Source organism: Salvelinus fontinalis, chromosome 14 (genome assembly GCF_029448725.1).
Source record: "Salvelinus fontinalis isolate EN_2023a chromosome 14, ASM2944872v1, whole genome shotgun sequence".
Lineage (NCBI taxonomy): Eukaryota > Metazoa > Chordata > Actinopteri > Salmoniformes > Salmonidae > Salvelinus > Salvelinus fontinalis.
This window is the reverse complement of record NC_074678.1, coordinates 50,916,390-50,937,845: the sequence shown is the minus strand read 5'-3', so window position 1 is coordinate 50,937,845 and position 21,456 is coordinate 50,916,390. Positions and strand designations below refer to the sequence as shown.

General features: G+C 42.9%; 1 protein-coding gene across 3 annotated transcripts in view; it reads right to left on the bottom strand.

Moving 5' to 3' along the window:
• LOC129811086 (E3 ubiquitin-protein ligase RNF13-like) overlaps nt 1-21,456 on the bottom strand; it is a 103,323-nt gene that overhangs the window by 65,709 nt on the left and 16,158 nt on the right. For 2 of the 3 annotated variants that reach the window (XM_055862241.1, XM_055862242.1), the window contains exons 2-3: nt 20,718-20,900; nt 20,404-20,484 (exon numbers count right to left, since the gene is read on the bottom strand). The exons of the other annotated variant lie outside the window; for it this stretch is intronic. In XM_055862241.1, the coding sequence (XP_055718216.1) occupies nt 20,404-20,484; nt 20,718-20,831 (195 nt within the window). In that variant the 5' untranslated portion in view covers nt 20,832-20,900. The remainder of the gene's footprint in view (nt 1-20,403; nt 20,485-20,717; nt 20,901-21,456) is intronic. 3 annotated transcript variants of the gene reach the window in all.

Genomic DNA, 21,456 nt, shown 5'->3' with positions numbered 1-21,456 from the left:
TGTGCTGAAATGTAAGTCATGCTCCAGGCCAGAATCTGAGTGCATGGGGTTCACTCTCAAAGTAGGCTACCAAAAAAATATCCTTTTGTAAATGCACTGGCTCGGACAAAAACAACAAGGGATGAAAATACCCACACACTGACTAAAGCACAGGTAATGTTAGAGGAATGTATAACTTTTCACCGTGGATTGGTTATATAGATTTTGGCAGTAGATCTGTGGACAGGAAATCGGTCAGCATGATCTTGCTCAAACCAGCACAGAATTATTCAAAACGACTTTGTTTATAAGTTATTTGACGAGTTTTCAGAAAAGCAGAGACCACCTGAAATAGTCAGGAGCAATGGGCATTAGTTCACCATTAAAAAGAGATCTGTCTTTATGTACTGGATGACTATGAGAACACAGAGATAGTCAGTCAGTCCGTCTAGGTCCCGCTTAGCTCCCAGTCTTTGTCAAGACCTCACCCTCAGCTCCCTCCATGTTTCGCACGGGAATGACGTTGTACATAGCCACAGCAACACTCCAAAGACGCGGGCCGAGTCCAGCTACCGCCCTCCACTTTCCCAGGCCACTCCCCTTCCTGCATCCAGAGCATGGACTAGTCACAGATCTGACATGACTGGATAGGAGAAATCAGGGGTTCCAACGCATAGCCTACGGCAATCTATTCGTTTAGATCAGTGATTAGGCCACCCCAAAGTAAACAGGGCCTAATCTAACACCAGTTTTGCTTCCTCAGTTTTGCTTCCTCAGTTTTGCTTCCTCCGTTTTGCTTCCTCCGTTTGGCTTGGTTTTGGTTGGCTTGGTTTTGGTTGGCTTGACCAGTTTTGCTTGGTTTGTATGGGCATGTGCCACATCACAAACTTTCCACAGGAAACGCTGGTTTCGATGTTCAGTCTATATTTAAGAAGAGTGGAAGTCAGAGGATGCCACTTGATTAGAATGAGGAACATAACATGAAAAACATACTGTTGCCATTCTGTTTACCAAAAAATTATAAAGGGGGTGTTTTCAAGGCCAGGGATGTGAAACGCTCCGAAATGTTGCAAATAGAAAGAGAATTAGAGCTGACATGACTCCCTATTCTATCTGACAGACAATCGTTTCTGTTCTAAATTATACATTTCATTTGAAACGTTCTGTAATGTTACATCCCGTTTTGGACAGACCAGATTTCGCAGGGGAACCTCTCTGTTAATCCCTGCTAACAATTAACGAGCAGTTATGAAGTTCCTGGGACATCACGAAATGGTCGTCAGGATGTTGTGTCATGGTCCTCTGGAGGTTTTGTCTAGTTCTCGGTTTGGCCCGAGGACAGTTTAGGATGTTCTTGGGACATTGTGTATGGTTCTCTGGAGGTTTTTGTCTAGTTCCTGGTTTGTCCCGGGGACGTCACCTGATGGTCTCAAATAAACGTCCCCCTCCCCCCCAAATAAGAAACGTTGTACCAGGGCATGTGGTCCATCAAGGCCCTGATTGGTAAACCACTGATCCATTCAAGGCTCTTGACTTTTGGCAAGGCTAGGGACACCCACACAAATAGTGCTTTTAACAGTGTTTTCAACTTACATATTTTACACAATTTGGCCAGCATTAGTGTGTCTGTTTATTCATACCAAAATTATTATTTAGCATGTCCTCACAATCTCTTGGTTCACGGCATTCCAATTTTCCTGCTACGCCACCATGTCTGTACCACTAGCTAGGTTTCCATCTAATTGGCGACAGATTTTCATGTTAATATTCTAAAATATGCATAAAGAAAATACAAACATTTTCCCATCAGTGGTGTGTTTCCACCAAACTGACTTGTTGCAGATAAAAAGATGACGTAGTGCACACAAAATGTATTTTTTTATGTACCGAATAAAATAAAAATCCAACCAGGAAGTGGGAAATCTGAGGTTTGTAGTGTTTCAACTCTTTGCCTATCCAAGATACAGTGGAAATGGGGTCATGTTGCACTTCCTTAGGCTTCCACTAGATGTCAACAGTATTTAGAACCTTGTTTGATGCTTCTACTATAAAGGAGGGGGGAATGAGAGGGGATTGAGTCAGAGGTCTGGCAGAGTGCCACGAGCTGGCCACGTGCATTCACATGAGAGGTAGCTTGCGTTCCATAGCATTTCTGAAGAAAAAGGAATTCTCCGGTTGGAACATTATTGAAGATTTATGATATAAACATCCTAAAGATTGATTCTATACTTAGTTTGACATGTTTCTACGGACTGTCATATGACTTTTCGTTTGAACTTTTGCCTGGACCTGCCAGCGCATCGTCAGTTTGGATTGTGTACTAAACGCGCGAACAAAAGGAGTTATTTGGACATAAATGATGGACTTTATCCAACAACTCAAACATTTATTGTGGAACTGGGATTCCTGGGAGTGCATTCTGATGAAGATCATCAAAGGTAAGTGAATATTTATAATGCTATTTCTAACTTTGTTGACTCCACAACATGGCAGATATCTCTTTGGCTTGTTTGGGCTCTGAGCGCTGTACTCAGATTATTGCATGGTGTGCTTTTTCGGTAAAGATTTTTTGAAATCTGACACAGCGGATGCATTAAGGAGAAGTTTATCAAAAGTTCCATGCATAACACATGTATTTTCATCAACATTTATGAGTATTTCTGTAAATTGATGTGGCTCTCTGCAAAATCACTGGTTGTTTTGGAAGCAAAACATTACTGAACGTAACGCGCCAATGTAAACTGAGATTTTTGGATATAAATATAAACTTTATCGAACAAAACATACATGTATTGTGTAACATGAAGTCCTATGAGTGTCATCTGATGAAGATCATCAACGGTTAGTGATTAATATTATCTCTATTTATGCTTTTTGTGACTCCTCTCTTTGACTGGAAAAATGGCTGTGTTTTTCTCCGGCTATGTACTGACCTAACATAATCGTTTAGTGTGCTTTCGTCGTAAAGCATTTTTGAAATCTTACACGTTTGCTGGATTCACAATAAGTGTAGCTTTAATTTGGTCTATTGCATGTGTGATATCATGAAAGTTTAATTTTTATAGTAATTTATTTGAATTTGGCGCTCTGCATTTTCACTGGATGTTGGCCATGCGGGACGCTAGCGTCCCACATATCCCAGAGAGGTTAAATAGAAAATGTGCCTACTCTGGTCTTGGTGCTCTAGCCAACAGCTCGCAGATACAGTGCAGGTATGCTGTGTGGGTAGTCTACATGATGAGATTATGGATAAGAGCGAAACTGTTACTTTTGTCAAAATGGCAGTCAAGCATCTTTCATCATGTCACCAGAATAAGACCCTTGACATTTATTGGAAAGGAGCATCAAGCTCATGGCATGCACTTTCATCAAGCTCATGGCAGCACCCTGTGAAGTTCATCATAAGACGGCGTAGCAGTGTAGACGTCTTTGTCCTGTCATGTCCCGTGTCCCTTGTATATATATTTTTACATCTTTTTCTTCGCATATCTTTTAAAAATACTTTCTTAAACCTCAACTTCTAAATACTCTCCTGCAACCCGCCTCACCCAATGTGGCGTGGATCTGCTTTTTTCTAAAGTATTTCTATTTACTTCTGATCTGGAATCCATCTACTGAAGATAGCTGGTAGGCAGTTAGCTGGCTATCAGTTAGCAAACCATTGCTAGCGGTCATCAGCTAACCTTTAGCTCGGAAAGCTCTCGCTAGTTCGAACAACGTGACTAAAACCAGAGCATAACGGACCTATTTCTCAAACTTTTCGCAAACTCTGAACATTTTCATCTGGATCTTCGCAACTAGCTAACCACAATCCCGGGTGACCACTCCTGGCTAGCGTTTCCATCCCGGAGCAGGCACCAATTAGCCTGAAGCTAATTGGCTAGGGCTCCTGTGCTACCACTGAAGCCCACTCCTGGGCTACAAGACCCGGACCCATTTACTGCCGGTACGGAGCACGGAACCCCGCCTATCCTCTACGACTGGAATACCGACATAATCTGCCCGGGGACTCCAACAGGCCCCTCAGGCGTGACGCCCGCTGAAGGCCCATTCTGCTAACCTACTAGGCCTGTTAGCTACCTAGAGCTACCTGGAACCCTACTAATTCCACGACTGGTCTATCGACGTCATCGCACGAAGAGGCAAAAACAGACTTCCCCCCCATCGCGACGTCCCCCAAAGGCTAACTTGCCTGCCCCGGTCTGCTAACTGCTAGCTTATCTTGCAGCTAGCGCAGCCAGGAAGCTAGCACCAGTTAGCAAACACAATTCTACAATTCACAACCTCTCTTTCGCCATCGCTATCCGGCTTGGATTCTCTGTCGACACGACCACGTCTGGTTTGCAGACGTGCCCTCAACCGGTGCCCTCAACCGGCCTCCGTCTGAGCAGACCCCCTCCGTCTGAGCAGACCACCCCCCCGGGCTACTAACTTTAAACGCGTGCTAGCTTAGTGGAGGCCTCACTACTCCATCTACGGCTGCCCCCTGGACACTATGATCACTTGGCTACATAGCTGATGCCTGCTTGACTGTCCATTAATTCACGGTAATTCTGTTAATTAATTAATTAGTGTTTTATCTGTCGGCTCTGTGCCTTAACTCAGGATCTGTGTGTAGTTAATCCGACCCTCTCTGCCCAGTCGTCGCCATTTTTACCTTCTGTTGCTGTGTTAGCTGACTAGCTGCTGTTATTTCACCTGCTGTTTTAGCTAGCTCTCCCAATCATGACCTGCAATCACTTTATGCCTTATTGTATGTCTCTCTCAAATATCAATATGCCTTGCATACTGTTGTTCAGGCTAGTTATCATTGTTTTGGTTTGCAATGGACCCCGTAGTTCCACTCTCCGTACCTCTGATACCTCCTTTGTCCCACCCCCCACACATGCGGTGACCTCACCCATTGAGACCAGCATGTCCAGAGATACAACCTCTCTTATCATCACCCAGTGCCTGGGCTTGCCTCCGCTGTACTCGTGCCCCACCATACCCTGGTCTGCACATTATGCCCAGAATCTATTCTACCACGCCCATAAATCTGCTCCTTTTATTCCTTGTCCCCAACGCTCTAGGCGACCAGTTTTGATAGCCTTTAGCCGCACCCTCATCCTACTACTCCTCTGTTCCTCGGGTGATGTGGAGGTAAACCCAGGCCCTGCATGTCCCCAGTCACCCTCATTTGTTGACTTCTGTGATCGAAAAAGCCTTGGCCTCATGCATGTCAAAATCAGAAGCCTCCTCCCCAAGTTTGCCTTACTCACCGCTTTAGCACACTCTGCCAACCCTGATGTCCTTGCCGTGTCTGAATCCTGGCTTAGGAAGGCCACCAAAAACTCTGAGATTTCCATACCCAACTATAACACTTTCCGTCAAGATAGAACTGCCAAAGGGGGAGGAGTTGCAATCTACTGCAGAGATAGCCTGCAAAGTTCTGTCATACTTTCCAAGTCTATGCCCAAACAGTTCAAACTTCTAATTTTAAAAATTAATCTCTCCAGAAATAAGTCTCTCACTGTTGCCGCCTGCTACCGACCCCCCTCAGCTCCCAGCTGTGCCCTGGACACCATCTGTGAATTGATCGCTCCCCATCTAGCTTCAGAGTTTGTTCTGTTAGGTGACCTAAACTGGGATATGCTTAACACCCCGGCAGTCCTACAATCTAAGCTTGATGCCCTCAATCTCACACAAATCATCAAGGAACCCACCAGGTACAACCCTAAATCCGTAAACATGGGCACCCTAATAGACATTATCCTGACCAACTTGCCCTCCAAATACACCTCTGCTGTCTTCAATCAAGATCTCAGCGATCACTGCCTCATTGCCTGTATCCGCCACGGGTCCACGGTCAAACGACCACCCCTCATCACTGTCAAACGCTCCCTGAAACACTTCTGCGAGCAGGCCTTTCTAATCGACCTGGCCCGGGTACCCTGGAAGGATATTGACCTCATCCCGTCAGTTGAGGATGCCTGGTCATTCTTTAAAAGTTACTTCCTCACCATATTAGACAAGCATGCTCCGTTCAAAAAATGCAGAACCAAGAACAGATAAAGCCCTTGGTTCACTCCAGACCTGACTGCCCTCGACCAGCACAAAAACATCCTGTGGCGAACTGCAATAGCATCGAAGAGCCCCCGTGATATGCAACTGTTCAGGGAAGTCAGGAACCAATACACGCAGTCAGTCAGGAAAGCAAAGGCCAGCTTTTTCAAGCAGAAATTTGCATCCTGTAGCTCTAACTCCAAAAAGTTCTGGGATACTGTAAAGTCCATGGAAAACAAGAGCACCTCCTCCCAGCTGCCCACTGCACTGAGGCTAGATAACACGGTCACCACTGATAAGTCTGATAAGCCTCCCCAGCTTCTCCTTTACCCATATCCAGATAGCAGATGTTCTGAAAGAGCTGGAAAACCTGGACCCATACAAATCAGCTGGGCTTGACAATCTGGGCCCCCTATTTCTGAAACTGTCCGCTGCCATTGTCGCACCCCCTATTACCAGCCTGTTCAACCTCTCCTTCGTATCATCTGAGATCCCCAAGGATTGGAAAGCTGCCGCTGTCATCCCCCTCTTCAAAGGGGGAGACACCCTGGACCCAAACTGTTACAGACCTATATCCATCCTGCCCTGCCTAGCTAAGGTCTTCGAAAGCCAAGTCAACAAACAGATCACTGACCATCTTGAATCCCACCGTACCTTCTCCGCTGTGCAATCCGGTTTCCGAGCCGGTCACGGGTGCACCTCAGCCACGCTCAAGGTACTAAACGATATCATAACCGCCATCGATAAAAGACATTACTGTGCAGCCGTCTTCATCGACCTGGCCAAGGCTTTCGACTCTGTCAATCACCATATTCTTATCGGCAGACTCAATAGCCTCGGTTTTTCTAATGACTGCCTTGCCTGGTTCACCAACTACTTTGCAGACAGAGTTCAGTGTGTCAAATCGGAGGGCATGTTGTCCGGTCCTCTGGCAGTCTCTATGGGGGTACCACAGGGTTCAATTCTCGGGCCGACTCTTTTCTCTGTATACATCAATGATGTTGCTCTTGCTGCGGGCGATTCCCTGATCCACCTCTACGCAGACGACACCATTCTGTATACTTCCGGCCCTTCCCTGGACACTGTGCTATCTAACCTCCAAACGAGCTTCAATGCCATACAACACTCCTTCCGTGGCCTCCAACTGCTCTTAAACGCTAGCAAAACCAAATGCATGCTTTTCAACCGTTCGCTGCCTGCACCCGCACGCCCGACTAGCATCACCACCCTGGACGGTTCCGACCTAGAATATGTGGACATCTATAAGTACCTAGGTGTCTGGCTAGACTGCAAACTCTCCTTCCAGACTCATATCAAACATCTCCAATCCAAAATCAAATCTAGAGTCGGCTTTCTATTCCGGAACAAAGCCTCCTTCACTCACGCCGCCAAACTTACCCTAGTAAAACTGACTATCCTACCGATCCTCGACTTCGGCGATGTCATCTACAAAATAGCTTCCAATACTCTACTCAGCAAACTGGATGCAGTTTATCACAGTGCCATCCGTTTTGTTACTAAAGCACCTTATACGACCCACCACTGCGACCTGTATGCTCTAGTCGGCTGGCCCTCGCTACATGTTCGTCGTCAGACCCACTGGCTCCAGGTCATCTACAAGGCTATGCTAGGCAAAGTGCCGCATTATCTCAGTTCACTGGTCACGATGGCTACACCCACCCGTAGCACGCGCTCCAGCAGGTGTATCTCACTGATCATCCCTAAAGCCAAAACCTCATTTGGACGCCTTTCCTTCCAGTTCTCTGCTGCCTGCGACTGGAACGAATTGCAAAAATCTCTGAAGTTGGAGACTTTTATCTCCCTCAACAACTTTAAAAATCTGCTATCCGAGCAGCTAACCGATCGCTGCAGCTGTACATAGTCCATCTGTAAACTACCCACCCAATTTACCTACCTCACCCCCATACTGCTTTTATTTATTTACTTTTCTGCTCTTTTGCACACCAGTATCTCTTCTTGCACATGATCATCTGATGATTTATCACTCCAGTGTTAATCTGCTAAATTGTAATTATTCGATTTATTGCCTACCTCATGCCTTTTGCACACATTGTATATAGATTCTCTTTTTTCTACCATGTTATTGACTTGTTTATTGTTTACTCCATGTGTAACTCTGTGTTGTTGTCTGTTCACACTGCTATGCTTTATCTTGGCCAGGTCGCAGTTGCAAATGAGAACTTGTTCTCAACTAGCCTACCTGGTTAAATAAAGGTGAAATAAAAAATAAATAAAAATAAATAACTTATTGCGGAGAGGCCATTGTGGAGAGGTTGGAGTCTGTTTGACTGAGTGTGTGGACACGTGTCTTTTATACAGGTAATGAGTTCAAACAGGTGCAGTTAATACAGGTAATGAGTGGAGAACAGGAGGGCTTCTTAAAGAAAAACTAACAGGTCTGTGAGAGCCGGAATTCTTACTGGTTGGTAGGTGATCAAATAGTTATGTCATGCAATAAAATGCAAATTAATTACTTAAAAATCATACAATGTGATTTTCTGGATTTTTGTTTTAGATTCCGTCTCTCACAGTTGAAGTGTACCTATGATAAAAAATTACAGATCTCTACATGCTTTGTAAGTAGGAAAACCTGCCAAATCGGCAGTGTATCAAATACTTGTTCTCCCCACTGTATATATATATACACACAGTATGACTTTACTCAAATAAAAACTGTGGATGGAAACGTGGTTACTGACTGATTTCACCTGTAGAACTACTCTTACACTTTGCACTTCAAAGTAAAACTCAGCTCTGTTAAAATAACACTCATCATAGTGATTCAGGAGTAACATTAAAACAGAATAATATGCCCCACCAACATTAGATATTTATACTAAAAACCCTAAACTGAAGTTGTTGAGATAAGTAAATTAAATGAGCGAATAGTCAGATTAATTGATCATTAAAATAGCAGTGCAGAAGTCACTCTTTTTGTTAAGTGCAGAGAAGTATTATAGGGGATGAATATGTAAGGAACTTTGGGAATTCTACTGACTTCATGGCGCAGCACAAAGATCAGCATACCCCAAATCCAGAAGTTGTGAGTTCAAATCTCATGTGGGGTCATATTGAGAAGTCAGTAAGTACTACAGTGGTTGCTCCACTAAAAGTTTTGCAATTATGCTGCGGGATTTAGAGGTAATTTGTGGTTTAGTGCGGAACCCTGCGTCACCACTTCATTGCTCCAGACAAGCGCAAGGGGGGGGGTTAGAGCACTGATTATGTTTTTGGGTCCTACTGTGTCTCTACCTGACAATGAATGGGTGACATAAACCTAAATAGAAACTGATAATTGTGCACGACTTCAGTATTACTTACTAAAACTGTTGTTACACTAAAGTTGTTATTATTTAATTTTTGTAGGATTATTTTGCTCTTACTGTAGTACTGTAGCCCACTCCCGACCGGTCACATTGTACAGCGCCTGAGTGGTGCAATGGTCTAAGACACTGCATACAGTGGTTCCTCCTTTAATAAAAGTTGAGTCATACTACAGCACACCTTTCGTGCTGCCGTAGCATTCTGTGGCACGTCGTTTAATTGTCAGCCATTGTTTCTGTTAGTGCTAGTTTGACCCCAGAGGGCATCTTTGAGAAGCATTTGATAGTCTTCCATATTGGCATTACCAGAGACGGGGAGGGCACACGGGAGACCGGGGTTCAATCCCCCGACGGGGAGGAAGGAGTAAGCTGTCCTTGTAAATAAGAATTTATTCTTAACTGATTCCATATGTGTTATTTCATAGTTGTGATGTCTTCACTATTATTCTACAATGTAGCAAATAGTAAAAATAAAGAAAAAACCTGGAATGAGTAAGTGTGCCCAAACTTTTGACTGGTACTCTCTTAATTAATTTGATTAATAGTATGGTGTTTCTATTCCATAAAAAAAACAAAAAAACCTCTAGGTTTCTGTTAGGATGGAACGGAAAATATGGCAATGTACAACATGACGCTCATAAATTCAGAGCATTGTCAGTTTGTGAATTCAGACCGTTTCGCTCCCGGAGCGCACACTGGACGCTCGGGCCGAGGAGTAGGGTTGATTTGAGCGTTCTGGCCTTACAACGGCATTCAAGCACCCAAGCTAACGTTGGCTAGCTGACTAGCTACTTCCAGACACAAATGAGACCACTCTGACCATTTTACTCACCCTAGTAGAGCTGGTTAGGCAGTTTTTGTGTTAACCAGAGCGTTGGTGACTAACTGTGCTGCTGGAAACAATTTAATTATGTTCGTAAGGACAGCGTAGCTAACAAATTGTCAGCCAACATAACGTGTAAGGTAAGTTATTTGAAAAGTCATTACTTTATTACATTGAGTAGCAAGCTACCGCGAGGACGCGCTCTATCGACTCTGCGCCTTGAGCTTTTGGTGCACAGTAGAAAGCGCGCTGGACTTCGGGCAAGAAGGTTGAGAGTTCAAATGAAACAAGCAGGGAGCAGGTTTTGAAGTCGTGCACAATTGTCAGTTTATTATTTGTTTTATACTGCCCATTCATTGTCAGTTTGAGACCCAAAAGCATAATCAGTGCTCTAACTCCCCCTTGGTTGTTAGGGCAAATCTGGTCTGTGATAGGACAGAGATTTTTCACACCTAGCTTGGCTATTAGACTATTATTTAGTAAAGGTTGAATAGTCTATTGTTCAGCTATTAGCCTCCCTCCCCAACTTGCAACAAATGGATGTCTTTTTGTCGAGAACGTTTTTATTTTGAATCATAAATAATTGTTCTGAAAGCAAAAACGAGGCTTCAAAGTAAAACATTTTTTTGCAATCAAATATTTTGTAATGGAGCGCAAAACTGCATTTTATCCCCCAAATATTTTTAGAACAGAAAATGCTGAAAACAAAACTCCAATTTAATTTCGCTATCAACCACCCTCCATTTTGCCATTTTTTGAGTGTCAGTTTGGCTACAACCAATACTGTTTAGCCTGGTACTAAGATGTGTATTGTCTCCATCAAATCTAAGAAGTTATTTTAACTTTTTTTATTCTTACTTATTCGTAGACAAATGTTCAATGATGTATGAAATAGGAGTTGTTCTTCATCAACTGGTAATACATAAATAATGAAGCAGGTTAATAGTTTAAACATTTCACTGCTTTTTTTCAAGATACAACAAGTAAGTATATTATTTTGTATACGTATTGCATATTTCCCATCACCTAATGAACAACCACAATACCAGTCTGGTGTTAAGCTTTCTGTGCTGTATTGACTTATCCTGAAAATGACGTCTGACAATGACATCGGTCATATCTCAGTTATTGTTTTCATATCTACAAAAATCAAGCTATTTTCTTTACTTTCAGAGTGCGAGCTGATCAAGGGGTTGAAAATGTACATATTGCCAGATGTTCACTGTCCGAGGAACAGGCCGTGGAAGCTTTATTGCTGGCAAAAGTGTCCATAACCATAGATAATTCAACTGTTTAAGGACCATTGCACTAATAATGGCACTGACCAGGGAAACGTTCCCGCTGTTCTTAGTGCCAGTCTGCACGTTTAAACTAAAACAATGTAACTAATAATGGCATCTTTATGCTTTCGTTAATAAAATAATGATACAAATACTCTTTCAAAAAGACGATGTTTATTTAGTTATGGATCCATAATGAATTACTATGGGAATAAATATCACTGAATTACAGAAATATTGGAACAAAGTTGTCTAATGAAGGTAAACTAATTGTTGCTTACTGGAAAATACTCTTTCAAACACAAATGGTCACGTTGTACAGCGCCATTATGATTATTAGCAGGTAGCTGGACAATAGACTTGCCTAGGAGGGTAGGGGGAGAATTCTATCGCCAAATGTATTTCTTAGTTAGGTTGGCCGTGATTGGTTGCCATTTCAGTTTAATCCATCAGAAGAGACAAAACAAATAATACAACAAAAAGTATTATTATTATTATGTATCACATCCGACCTTGATTGGGAGTCCCATAGGGCAGCGCACAACTGGCCCAGCGTTTCTCTCCCTCTAAAAACAGAAATAAATGTTTTGGCCTTTAGAAATATTATTTTAGCCTTTATTCAGATTAAAATCGCTCACTTCGTTTTTTGGAAAAATAAATAACCTCCAAAATATCGTTATATATTATCAAGTTTATGGCACAGTCATATAGCCCGGCACCTACATAAATCTGAGTGACTCACTCATTCATGGCTTTGGATCAAAATAAATAAGTACCAACATCCTTTCTAATAGTCTTTAATAAAGAAATGTTTTGGTTATCCTGACCTGGACATCATGTAAACAATTATAATAGCCCATTATGGTCTATTAGGAGGACAATATACCTTTACCAACACCTCTCTGTATTTTGATACTTTGTGGATGGGGCCTCCCGAGTGGCGCAGCTGTCTAAGACACTATTGGTAGGCCTACAGTATATCGAAATATATGACTCGACTCGCCGCCAATAATTACATATAGAGGATCGGAAGATTCTAAATTAAAACCAAAAGCCGCCTTGTGGGTCTCCCGGTGGCGGCCGGCACGGGTATTGAACCTGCATCTGCACGGCACAGGTATCTTGTAATGTGTTGTTAAATGTGGTGTAGGTCTTATTTATTTAAAGAGCATATTGAAGTTAGAAGCCACAGCATTTGAAGCAATAGCCTACAACCGTTTCGCACTGCTCTGAGACAAGCATGGGGACTGGTCTTGATAAATCAATGAGATAGTTATTTTCACTGAACCTCTGTTTGGATATTGGTTAGACTACAATTATACAATTATGGTGCAGAAATGTTATGCTCTTAGCGTAACATTTATTTAACTTGGCAAGTCAGTTAAGAACAAATTCTTATTTCCCCGACGGGGAATTGAACCCCAGTCTCCCACACGACACAGGGATTCTTTAGCTAAATAGCCCAGTACTGTAGCCTACTCCCGACAATCATATTTTCCGTTCCATCCTAACAGAAACCCAGAGGGTTTTTAGTTTTTCTTGGAATAGAAACACCATAATATTAATCAAATAAATTAAGGAACATTTCTTAAAATCAGTCCCATATACTATGTTCTTATAAAAAAAGGTTTTAAATTCTCTAGTACAGCCACTTTTGAAGGCTATCAAACTCTTCTCAAAGATGCCCTCTAGCACTATCTAGCATTAATGGTACCAGTGGTTGGCACTTAAATAACGTGCCATAGAATTCTACGCTGCAACAGCTAAAGGACGAACCACTGTAAGTGATCATGTCAAATAATAATATACTATTGCCATTGTTTAAAGATTTTTACACTATTTTAGCTGAACAGGGTACCACTTACTTAAAAACCCTGATACCATTACTTTTAATGGTTTGGGGCACCTGGGACAATCAAGGGAGCTTCAGGGGACCATGACACAACGTCCCAAGAATGTCATAAAAACGTCCTCGGGGACATCCTTAATACAAACCGAGAACTAGACAAAAAAACAGGGGTCCATGACCAAAGGTCCCAAGAATGTCCTAAAAAGTCTTCATGGCCGTCCCTGGGAAAAACCGGGAACTAGGAAAAGGTCCCCTAGAGATGTTCCCTTGGGACCATCACACAAGGTCCTAAGGACTATTTTATGTATCCCTTATTTTACCAGGTAAGTTGACGGAGAACACATTCTCATTTACAGCAACAATCTGGGGAATACTTACAGGGGAGAGGAGGGGGATGAATGAGCCAATTGTAAGCTGAGGATGATCAGGTGACCGTGATGGCATGAAAGCCAGATTGGGAATTTAGCCACTCTTACTCCTACTCTTACAATAAGTGCCATGGAATCTTTAGTGACCACAGAGTCAGGACACACGTTTAACATCCCATCCGAAAGACGGCACCCTACACAGGGCAATGTCCCCAATCACTGCCCTGGGGCATTAGGATGGATGACTGCTACTGGCACCCCAACACCACTTCCAGCAGCATATAGTCTCCCATACAGGGAATGACCAGAACCAACCCTGCTTAGCTTCAGAAGAGAGCCAGCAGTGGGATGCAGGGGGGTATGCTACTGGCGAAGTAAAAAAAAAACTTCCTAAGAATGTCCTAAAAAAGGTCCTGACATGGTCTTCAGTGACGTCCTGGGAACTTATAGGGAACTAGACAAATGTCCCCCAGAGAACATTCCCTTGGGACATACCATCATGGTCACTTAATCAAGGACTAGTAAAATAACGTCCTGAGAATGTCCTAAAAAGATCCTGACATTTTTTCATTTTTTACATTTAATCTTTATTTAACTAGGCAAGTCAGTTAAGAACAAATTTTTATTTAAAATGATGGCCTACCCCAGCCAAACCCAGACAACGGCTGCATCACGTCCGGCTGCATCACACAGCCGGACGTGATGCAGCCTGGATTCGAACCAGGGACTGCAGTGACACCTCTTGCACTGAGATGCAGTGCCTTAGACCGCTGCGCCACTCGGGAACTTACAGGGAACTAAGCAACTGGCACACTTTCCTTCTGTGTAAGAGAGTTGTATGTTTCCAGTTGTGCCTTCGAGGGTGCTCTGGCCTTCCTCTCAGATTCTGATTACAGTAGTTTTAGGTTGCATCCCAGATGGCACCCTATCCCCTTTATAGTGCACTACTTTTAACCAGGGCCCACAGGGACCATAGGGCTCTGGTCAAAAGTAGTCCACTATATTGGGAATATGGTGCCATTTGGGATGCAACCTAAAACTACTGTAATCAGAATCTGAGAGGAAGTCGTACAGCCTAGCTGTAAACTGTGCCATTTCGGGGCATGGGAGGTGTGCGGTTCCTCTCAAAGAAAGACCAGACTGAGGACAACAGGGAAATCATAGGAGATAAACAAGCTGGTAAGTGTCTGGTGATTCTGGTAAAAGCTGCAAGCTCCTTTGTGGGAGGAAGTTTATTCTCAGGACTGCAACCCCTTGGACATGGAAGCCTTGGACATGGAATTTCTGAACATTCTTCTCTCAGTTCTTCCATTGTTCACTAACCTTTGCAGATCGTCCAGGAATGGATAGGTGAAGGCAATAAGAAGGAAATAGGGATGGGAGTGGTGTTCCTTAAGCACATGGACTTGTCCAACAAAGAAAATACCTTTTTGTTTTCTGTTGCAAAACGTTTCGCAAAGTATTAATTTGCGTGCCCTAATGAACACGACCAGGGTTTAGCTCCTGCTTGGACCTCCCCAATCGTCTCAGATCTGCGACGGAGACTAGACAAGGTTTAGCGAGGAGGGAAGGGGACAGCTTTTTTGGAGTTAGACGCAGCCAGACAGAGTTCTGGGTAAGTGCACCCGACGACACAGATCAGCACTCTGCTGGCAGGATAAGCAGGGGCCTTGACAGTAGACCGGGATACAGTCAACACGGTTGACACGCTACAATCACAAAGCAATTTGTTAACACAGCAGGACAGGGCTATGGTCCAAACACTGAAACACTGCACACCGATACGACCACAACCGCAGCAGGGAGACCTGCTGAAGCCAAACGGCATTGGACCGAAGACGTAGAGACCATATTGTTTGTACAAGATGGAATGATAAGTACAATATGGAACAATATGTCAAAGCAACATGATGAGGCCTAGGGTGTTGGTCACCACACTTGCCTTCCTAAAAGCCACAGTGCACCCACACAGAGCCTGGCAGAGAGTTCAAACGGGTGGGTGAAGTGGCAGGGCTTCGCTCCAGTCAGAGGGGGGTGGAGAGGGGGAATGAGAAAGAGTGGTAGAGTAAGAGAGTGAAAAAGGTCCAGTCGCCAGGACCACAAATACAAATTCCATCTAGACACCGTCGCCCTAGAGCACACAAAACACTATACATACCTTGGCCTAAACATCAGCGCCACAGGTAACTTCCACAAAGCTGTGAACGATCTGAGAGGCAAGAAGGGCCTTCTATGCCATCAAAAGGAACATAAAATTCAACATACCAATTAGGATCTGGCTAAAAATACTTGAATCAGTCATAGAGCCCATTGCCCTTTTATGGTTGGGAGGTCTGGGGTCCGCTCACCAATCAAGATTTCACAAAATGGGACAAACACCAAATTGAGACTCTGCATGCAGAATTCTGCAAATATATCCTCTGTGTGCAACGTAGAACACCAAATAATGCATGCAGAGCAGAATTAGGCCAATGCCCACTAATTATCAAAATCCAGAAAATAGCCGTTAAATTCTACAACCACCTAAAAGGAAGCGATTCCCAAACCTTCCATAACAAAGCCATCACCTACAGAGAGATTAACCTGGAGAAGAGTCCCCTAAGCAAGCTGGTCCTGGGGCTCTATTCACAAACACAAACACACCCCACAGAGCCCCAGGATAGCAGCACAATTAGACCCAAGCAAATCATGAGAAAACAAAAAGATAATTACTTGACACATTGGAAAGAATTAACAAAAAAACAGAGCAAACTAGAATGCTATTTGGCCCTAAACAGAGAGTACACAGTGGCAGAATACCTGACCACTGTGACTGACCCAAACTTAAGGAAAGCTTTGATTATGTACAGACTCAGTGAGCATAGCCTTGCTATTGAGAAAGACCGCCATAGGCAGACATGGCTCTCAAGAGAAGACAGGCTATGTGCACACTGCCCACAAAATGAGGTGTAAACTGAGCTGCACTTCCTAACCTCCTGCCCAATGTATGACCATATTATAGACCCATATTTCCCTCAGATTACACAGATCCACAAAGAATTCGAAAACAACCCAATTTTGATAAACTCCCATATCTATTGGGTGAAATACCAGTGTGCCATCACAGCAGCAAGATTTGTGACCTGTTGACACAAGAAAAGGGCAACCAGTGAAGAACAAACACCATTGTAAATACTTATTTATGCTTATTTATTTTCTTTAACCATTTGTTCATTGTTGTTACAATGTAATGTTTACTGTTAATTTTTATTGTTTATTTCACTTTTGTATATTATCTACCTCACTTGCTTTGGCAATGTTAACACATGTTTCCCATGTCAATAAAGCCCCTTGAATTGAATTGAGTGAGAGAGAGACAGAGAGAGAGAGACAGAGAAAAAGAGGATTGATTGCTTGGAGAGAGATAAACAGAAAGAAAAAAACAATGAATGTGCAAGAGCGACAAAGAATAAGAGAGGGAAAGGACTGAGCGGGTAAGAAAAACAGAGAGAGAAGGAGAGAGAGCTAGAGAGAGAGTAGGCATGCCCTCATCGCTCAGCCTTTATAATCAGATGCCTTACGCAAGTAAGCCTGGCAGGCTGAACACATACAGTGACAGACGTGACCCCTGCCTCTTACTAGAACTCGAAGGGGAGGGGCTGAACTCATCAGTTGGCACCGCCGTCCCCCGTCCTAGCCCACCCCAAACTGAGTTGCCTGGGGGAAATACTGTCACAACAGCAGGTGGGGGCATTGCCACCATGGAGCCAGCAGACCTGCAATACCACGTCAGGCCATGCTCCAATGGTCTTGAATTATACCCTTTTCGCACTAACGTGCCGAAACGACCTGTACTGTGCTGGTTTAGATATGTTCTCTTCACATGGTCTTTTCCAGCATGGTTCCAGAAACGATGGTGGATGTGTAACCAGGCCAGCACAGTTTGGCTTGGTTTCGCTTGACTTGGCTCAGTAGTGTGAAAAGGGTATTAGAAAGCTAGCTTCCTTTCCTAGCCTCCTTTCCTTCATGACGACTGAACTGTGAGGACTTGAAAGGTGCACGCACAATGGTGAAATCCTATACAGACCTTGATTCACTAATCAGTTGTGAAGGAAAGGAGACAGGGAAAGGAAGATATTTAAGCGTATTTGGACCTATAGATAACTGCCAAAATAAAGGAAACACTTGAGTAAATGAGGGATACAAAGTATATTGAAAGCAGGTGATTCCACACAGCTGTGGTTATTGAGGTAATTAACCAATTAACATTCCATCATGCTCAGGGTCAAGTATAAAAATCCCAGTTGCCCATTATTTTGGCAACAATGTCTAGAAGAGATCTCAGTAAGTTTCAAAGGGGGGTCTCAAAGGAGTATAGGGGGTTTAAAGTGGTAAATTAAATTAATTAGGTAATTAAAGTTGACTGTGCCTTTAAACAGCTTGGAAAATTCCAGAAAATTATGTCATGGCTTTAGAAGCTTCTGATAGGCTAATTGACATAATTTGAGTCAAATGGAGGTGTACCTGTGGATGTATTTCAAGGCCTACCTTCAAACTCAGTGCCTCTTTGCTTGACATCATGGGAAAATTAAAATAAATCAGCCAAGACCTCAGGAAAAAAAACTGTAGACCTCCACAAGTCTGGTTCATCGTTGGGAGCAATTTCCAAACACTTGAAGGTACCACGTTTATCTGAACAAACATTAGTACGCAAGTATAAACACCATGGGACCACGCAGCCGTCATACCGCTCAGGAAGGAGACGCGCTCTGTCTCCTAGAGATGAACGTACTTTGGTGCGAAAAGTGCAAATCAATCCCAGAACAGCAAAGGACCTTGTGAAGCTGCTGGAGGAAACAGATACAAAAGTATCTATATCCACAGTAAAACAAGTCCTACAATCGACATAACCTGAAAGGCCGCTCAGCAAGGAAGAAGCCACTGCTCCAAAACCGCCATAAAAAAGCCAGACTACAGTTTGCAACTGCACATGGGCACAAAGATCGTACTTTTTGGAGAAATGTCCTCTGAAACAAAAATAGAACTGTTTGGCCATAATGACCATCGCCGAAGATCACCATCCCAAACGTGAAGCACGGGATTGGCAGCATCATGTTGTGGGGGTGCTTTGCTGCAGGAGGGACTGGTGCACTTCACAAAATAGATGGCATCATGAGGGAGTAAAATTATGTGGATATATTGAAGCAACATCTCAAGACATCAGTCAGGAAGTTAAAGCTTGGTCGCAAATGGGTCTTCCAAATGGACAATGACCCCAAGCGTACTTCCAAAGTTGTGGAAAAATGGCTTAAGGACAACAAAGTCAAGGTATTGGAGTGGCCATCAGAAAACCCTGACCTCAATCCTATAGAACATTTGTGGGCAGAACTGAAAAAGCATGTGCGAGCAAGGAGGCCTTACAAACCTGACTCAGTTACACCAGCTCTGTCAAGAGGAATGGGCCAAAATTCACCCAACGTATTATGGGAAGCTTGTGGAAGAATACCCGAAATGTTTGACCCAAGTTAAACAATTTAAACGCAATGCTACCAAATACTAATTGAGTGTATGTAAACTTCTGACCCACTGAGAATGTGATGAAAGAAATGAAAGCTGAAATAATTAATTCTCTCTACTATTACTCTGACATTTCACATTCTTCAAATAAAGTGGTGATCCTCACTGACCTAAAACAGGGAAGTTTTACTAGGATTAAATGTCAGGAATTGCGAAAAGCTGAGTTTAAATGTATTTGGCTAAGATGTATGTAAACTTCCGACTTCAACTGTAACTTATAAATGCCTCCTGAGCTTAGTTCAACTGTCGTACCCCGTCAGAACCCAAAATATAAGCTCATTTTACTCCAATGTATGTAAACAAAGTAAATGTAAACAAACACTATATAACCTCAAAATGTGGTTACCCTGCAAACAATAATGAGTCATTAGGACGTCCTGGGACGTCACGGAATGGTGGCCTAAATTTATCAGAATGTTGTGTCATGGTCCCCTGGAAGTTTTGTCTAGTTCCCGGATGGTCCCGGGGACATTCCTGAGGATGTTTTTAACACTTTCTTGGGACATTGTGTCATGGTCCCCTGGAGTTTTTTGTCTAGTTCCCGGTTTTAAATTTAAAAAGATTCCATGTGTGTTATTTCATAGTTTTGATGTCTTCACTATTATTCTACAATGTAGAAAATAGTAAAATAAAGAAAAACCCTTGAATGAGTAGGTGTGTCTAAACTTTTGACTGGTACTGTATATTAGTCGCCTGGTCGATTGTTTGGTCGTTAAGCAGTTGGTCGACCGAGATTGTTTTAGTCGAGCAATAACAAATATATATAGATATTTGTTATTGCTCGACTAAAACATATATATTTGTTATCGTTAGACTAAAACAATCTCGGTCGACCAACAGCCTAACGACCAAACAATCGACCAGTCGACTAATTGAGGTCAGCCCTAAACTCAATATTAGGAAGGAGTTCCTAATGTTTTGTACACAGTGTATATGCATTAGTGATCATTTTTGATAATCAATCCACTCTGTTACACATTTTTAGTTTTACATTAGAATGCCAATCTCAGAAAAACTATCTCAAGAAAAAATGCCACCGAAAATTAGATTCCATGCTTATCGTTCATATTCTGATGATGGTTATACTTTAATTTGTGTCAATGGCAGTGAAATGACTGGGTATGTAAACAGTCAACGTATGGACCATTGCTGTACCCACCTTGAGTCCATCGCTGGGCAACCAGTACCCAAACCGTGCAGGCAGGTCATCAAAGTTTCCTGTTTTGTTGTCAAATGTGTACTGAAAGAGAAATAAGAATACAAATCGTATCATGAACTACTTGGTGGTGTTAATAACTAGAAGCTCCAAGCACAGAGCCAAAATCTATTTTCTGTAAGCCAGTGAGTCAGTCAGTCAGTCTGTCTGAATGTCTGTAGACCACGTCTGTCTGTTTGTGTATCTGTCTGTCTATCTGCCTTCCTGCATGCCTGCCCACCCACGCGCCTGTCCGTCTCTCAGTCTGCGGGACTCACGGCAGAGATGTCGGCCTCGACAGGCAGCAGGTTGAGGAAGGCAAAGAGCTGCACGGTGAAGATGGTGTAGATCTGTGTGGCGGACAGCATCAGCATCCCCAGGGAGAACAGCATCTTGCATTCCGAGCTGTGCCAGTCGACTGACACAAGGATGGACTGTCCCAGTGCTGGCGGCTCTCACACCTGCAGAGTGTACACACACGCACAAACACAGGTTTGTCACTGTCTGTAGGCCTACATCTGCTCTCCCAGCCTTCCACGGAACAGAAAACATAAACACACCACACCTGGGTTCAAATACCTAGGTCATTTACGGCAATCTATGTTAACTATGGTAATTTATACTTGAATAACTTTTTTTTTTTTTTTTCAGATATATAGTATTCATTTGTATATCTGTGTCCATATTGTCTATTCGTTTCTAGTGGATAGACCATGTGGTTTAAGAAACAAAATGCCTAATTAATGATTTGTTTTTTCTAATAAACAACGGAATAATTTTCAATAAACTCTGCAACTTTTTCAACTATTTACTTTTTTCACAACTGCCACCAGTTTGGCGCCAAAACATTTACAAAAAAGACAAATTTACATAGTAAAATAAAAGTGTGTAAAAAAAAAAGGATATCTCATGTTGAAACCGGCATATGTGTCACAATCGTTTGTAGAATTAACTGACCAAGGTGCAGTGTGCGTAGAGTTCCACATGTTTAATTAATGAAACTCACCAAAACAATAC